The sequence below is a fragment of the Miscanthus floridulus genome, chromosome 9 (genome assembly GCF_019320115.1).
Source record: "Miscanthus floridulus cultivar M001 chromosome 9, ASM1932011v1, whole genome shotgun sequence".
Classification (NCBI taxonomy): domain Eukaryota; kingdom Viridiplantae; phylum Streptophyta; class Magnoliopsida; order Poales; family Poaceae; genus Miscanthus; species Miscanthus floridulus.
Genome location: NC_089588.1, coordinates 137011673 through 137016740, shown reverse-complemented (window position 1 = coordinate 137016740; position 5068 = coordinate 137011673). Strand labels below are relative to the sequence as shown.

The following is a 5068-nucleotide window of genomic DNA, read 5'->3' as shown; positions in this document are numbered from 1 at the left end:
GTGCCTCCTTTGGTCTGCCAGATATTGCGCATCCCGCTATGGATGAGGATGAAATGTGCCAAGGAATCAAAATTGCTAGGGAATCAAATGGATACCCCGCCTTGTCTTACCCACTGTGTCGCCCGAGACCCACATAGGTGATGACCGCTCAAGTCACGGAGTTCACTGTTTCCATCCCCGCTCGCGAGACGTGGGGCTTTTTAAGGCAAGCTAAGGGCAGCCTCTCAAGCTCACTCGAAACCTTCTTCCTCCCTTAGCATCAGACAAACTAGAGAAAACCTTGAGTTGCACGTATAGTATCGCATCGCCATGGCTTCGCTCATCCTCCTTCGACTCCAGTGCTGCTGGGAGAAAGCCTTCAAGATCAGCTTGTTCCAACACCTAGGCACGGCTATGTTCGCTCATCCTCGGTGTTAGTGGATGTTTCACGAAGACAGGGAGGAATGCTTCCATGGTCTATCACCGTTGCTGACCGCAGTCTACGAACAGAGCTTGTGGGGTCATAACCATGGAGTGCACTGGCATTGGACCTCGGCGAGTGGGGTATTCTACAATGGTGTTCCTGTGACAAGTGGATGTCACAGAACCAAAATGTGCCCTACTCAGCTTAGCGTATCAATTCAAAGGCTTGGACGTCATTTTGCGCCGCCAGTTCCTCTCTTGTGCTTGGTTTTTTGTGCGGATTGGTCTCCTCATGGCCACTTCTGCTCCTAGTGGGATGTCAGTGGAAGCTTCATGAGGATGCTCCCCACCATAGGGTTGAGTTGCAGTCGGGTATGGGGAAATCCCTAACTCGATAGGTCTTTGTTACTGTACATCTCATAATCTTCAAATGTAATGCAATTTATTGATATTATTGTGTGATGTTTGACTTAGTTTGAGTCTATTTTGTACTGAATTGGCTGATGGATTTGTACTTAGTAATGCACTAAATTGGTTGACTCAAGTTGAGGAATAACCAAGGTGAATGACGAACGCACTAGCTAGCAGCTAAGGCAATAGCGCATGTCAATATGTGTATCCTTGTACTAATGGTGACTAACTCCCCTCGGCAGTGGAAAATAAAAAACAAAGAGATGGCAAAATGAAATGCAAGATTACATCTAAGCATGAGAGTACATAATTCAGTGGTAAACATATATTACAAGTCATGTGGAATTAATAATTTAGTTATAGAAATATAAGCAATATAAACATCATAAGTACAAAGAAATATGTGGTGGAAACCACCTACTAGCTGGAAACATGGAAACTTATTTTTGAAAAATTCATACAAATATCAACATGGTCGCTATGAGCACGTGCATGCAGTACGGCAGGGTGCTTGCAATACTCCACGCCTCCTCGCTAGTTCCTACCTGCATGTGTTCCTAGAGAAATACAAAGGCTTTCTCTGCAGTATGATACGGTGATGAAGTGCTAACTCATCGGAGTATTATTCGATATGAGCTTTGCTCAATTCCCACTGGAGGCCTTGTTCGAATGCACAAATATCAACGTGGAGAATAAGAGTTCACTCCAAGTTGAATTGTACATGCAAGTTGAATTTGTCGTGTCCCGCTGCTCGCTACATGATGAACAACCATTGTACATTCACATTAATGGACGAATAAAAACCATTGTACACCATGGAATATGTTTTGATCCAAACATGGTGCAATAAGTTGAATTTACCAGGGTTGTATGCAAAATGTCCTCAGAACATTCAACGTTGCATTCCCCATTGTATTCACCATTTCACTTTCCCATTGCGAATAATCCGGTGATCGTGTCGTCCTGCTTCAGATTGCTTTGACAAAGTGATCTGGTGCTGCTATACAGTGAGAGACATATAATGCGGTTTGTAAGCGCACTATACCACTCTGTGTGTGGTATGTTCAATTCGATCTCAACGGTGGAGCCCAAATGGACGCCGCTTGGGTTTTGTAGGCAACACTAGCCGAGGAGGCAGTGGTTGCAGTCCTCGAGGCGCAACACTTCCCTTCAATGTTCGCCGGATTATTTAATCAGCCACACCACTCTTCCATCGCACACCACTGTGGAAACCCCCAAACTCCTCCATCATACTATAGAGGAAACCCCAATCTCCTCCACCACAATCTGCTTCACCGACACTCCTCTAGCGATTTCGATCCTCCAGCGATGGCCAACTTTTTGCCGCTGTGGGACGACTCTTCTAGTGAGGAACACTAGCCGCTGTCGTTCCTCTTGTTGGAGAGACATAAGCAGCTACTATGACCCCGACGAGGGGTGGTCGTATGATGAACTCTATGCCCTCTTTGGGGAAGAGCCGGAGCCGATGGAGGAGGAGGAGGAGGACAACGAAGAGGAGGAAGATGAAGATGAAGAGGACAAGGACGACGACGATGACAATGGTGGCGACAATAACAGCGGTAGGACCAACAACGGCGGCAGTGGCTACAATAGCAGCGGCGACGACAATGGCGGCGTTGGGGACAATGGTGGCAGTGGGGACAACGGTGATGAGGCTGCGCCTCCAGCAAAGAGGCACAAGAAGGAATGCGGATCCTCTAGCACCAAGGATTTGTATTGCTTTGGTATAGGAAGTCCTACTATGCAGTCTAATCAAGTAAGTTAGTTTTAATTAGTTCAAAATGAAGTAGTTATGTTTGGTACTTTTGTGCAGTCTAATCTAGTAAGTTAGATCGAAATGCAGTCTAATCTAGTAAGCTAGGAGAGAAAAAACAAAACCCCAATCAGTGTCTTAACTTCATGGATCAGTGGCTTGAGCATTTTGGAAAGACCTTAATGTAGTTACTAGAAGGGGAAAATCCTCAATCTAGCAAGTTTAGTGTAATGGATAGAGCAAAGATTGTAATTGAACTGACCTTTTTTGTTTGCTTCTTTGTCTCTTAACCCCCCTAATTTTCCCCTTTTTGTAATTAGGCATGTTTGGTTCCTATCCATGGTCTACCACAACTAACCTTAGCCAAGTGTGGCTAGCAAATTGGTTGCCACACTTTGCCATGCCTAAGGGAATCTTGCCACACTTATTTACTCTAGGACATGTGGAGCCCAAAAGAATCACGCCAAACTTAGTTCAAAACCAACAATTGCCAACCTGGTCAAACTTGGCTAAGGTGAAGTGCGACAAAGTGTGGCTAGCAACCAAACAAGAAAATTCAGTAGGGGCTTAAGCCCCTCCAGTTTACTAAAAAACAAACAAACAAACCTCTCTTGGAAGCTATCGATCCACAGGATCCATATATCCTTCAACACACTATTTGGCTGTGAGATCTCTTACATCAATCCTTCAATGCAACACATTGAACATCAACAAACAGCATGCCCTAAGATTACATCAATCCTTGGGCACAACACAAAGAACATCAATAGACAACATGCCTTGAGATTACATCAATCCTTGAGCACGACAAATTGAACATCAACAAACAAGGTTGAGTTAATTAGCCTAGACCCATAAACTGTACATTAATCATGAATAAACATGGTTCAGCTAATAAGTTCTGCTCCTCTGTAACCAGAGATGAAGATCATAGCAAGTACAAATACAACACTATTTGAAAATATACATTACTGCAACCGCAACAGCAGCACCAACCACTAGTGTGAAAAGCCTAACAATTGTAAGCAAGGATTGCCCTATGTTTGCCTTAGTAGGCACCAATCTCTATGTTGTTGAATCTACTTCTTCATTTTCCCCAACTCGCGCATGAGAATCTGGAGAATCTGCTTATCCAGGTTAAGGGTGAATCACAACCCTACCCATTTTCACCAGTTTTTTTAGATAATCTCGTTGCCATTCATAAAACTTACATCTCAGTCAGACTTGTACATAATCAAGGGAGATGAAACAATAGATGCACTCAAAAGACCAGATCCAATATGTGACTGCATCCAACAAAAAAAAGAGATGAGCATATGCTTACCCAGGGATTGTTCCTTGGGCATTTGAAGAACATACGACCAGGATTAGTGTCAATCTTCGACCGAAGCTCAATCACCATCTCCATGCCACACTCATCGCAAATGATTAGAGGGAGGCCCGTATCTTCCCCAACATCGTCTTCTTCTACATACAATGGCCTCCGAGGTTGTCTGCTCCGTGACGACGAGCAATCCATCCGACAAGGCATGGTCTTGCCAGAAGTAGGGGAACGAAGAGGAGAGGAGCTAGGTGATGAGAGGAGTGGTTGGTGTCAGGGGCAATAAAACCTAGCACAAAGGGGGAAGAAAGCCGTGGCTGTTATAGAATAACAGCAAACGACTGATTTTACCGTTATATTGTACCGTTGCAAACTGGAAGAACATTTTTGTCTTCGCTCATGCCCCAAAGTCAAAACAGATCTGCACCATGTCTATGCCATGGTGTATGCTCTTCCATGTCTACCATATTTGTCGTATCATAGGGTTCTTGATGCAATTATATGTCCGCGTTCGGTGGCCATGGAAATGAAGCAACACCACCGAGAGCAGCCACAAAATGGTAGTGATGATAAAGTATCTACATCGGCTCCTCTGATGCACCGGTGGTGATATTCCGCAGCTATAAAATAGAGCTAGGTAGGAGGGGGAAATGCCTCCCCCCAAAATTTCCTTTCCCCGTCCTCCCCTCAGGCGAAATTCTCTCCTCAGGTTTGAGATGCTCCCGTCCCTGCTCGCCGTCGAGCGGCCCATGAGGCCGCAGGGCGTCGACCTCGGCTCTCGTGGTGGGTCCACCCATCTGGCGGCGCAAGGGCCTCCGACGAATGGTGCTACGAGCGCGAGGGAGGGTGGTGGACAGGAGCATCTAGAACCTGACGACACGGGGCGTTGATGTCTTCTCTCTCTAGGGGTCCTCCCATCTACCACCGGAAGGGCCTCCGGTGAACGGTGCTGTGAGCGCGAGGGATGGTGGAGAGTGGGCGGGGTGGAGAGGCACCTCGACGGCGAGGGGTGGACAAGAGCATCAGGAACCTAAGGCCACGGGGCATTGACATCACCTCTCGCTGGGGGTCCTCCCATCCGCCGGCATGACCTCATGGCGGTCGCGTCCGGCTACCCGCCCGTCGTCCCGCACAATACCTCTAAGGTAATCAAAATTAAT

General features: G+C 46.4%; 1 protein-coding gene across 1 annotated transcript; it reads left to right on the top strand.

Annotated features, from left to right (window-relative positions):
- The first annotated feature begins 2299 nt into the window (after nt 1–2299).
- LOC136481049 (uncharacterized) lies at nt 2300–4798 on the top strand. Its single transcript, XM_066478433.1, has 2 exons — nt 2300–2547; nt 4618–4798. The coding sequence occupies exons 1-2, from the start codon at nt 2300–2302 to the stop codon at nt 4796–4798; spliced, it is 429 nt and encodes a 142-aa protein (XP_066334530.1).
- The last annotated feature ends 270 nt before the right edge of the window (nt 4799–5068 follow it).

Coding starts and splice junctions, on each gene's coding strand:
- LOC136481049 (XM_066478433.1), top strand. CDS start 2,300: ATGGAGGAGGAGGAGGAGGACAACGAAGAGGAGGAAGATGAAGATGAA. Junction 2,548..4,617: donor TCCTCTAGCACCAAGGATTT/GTATTGCTTTGG, acceptor TTCTCTCCTCAG/GTTTGAGATGCTCCCGTCCC.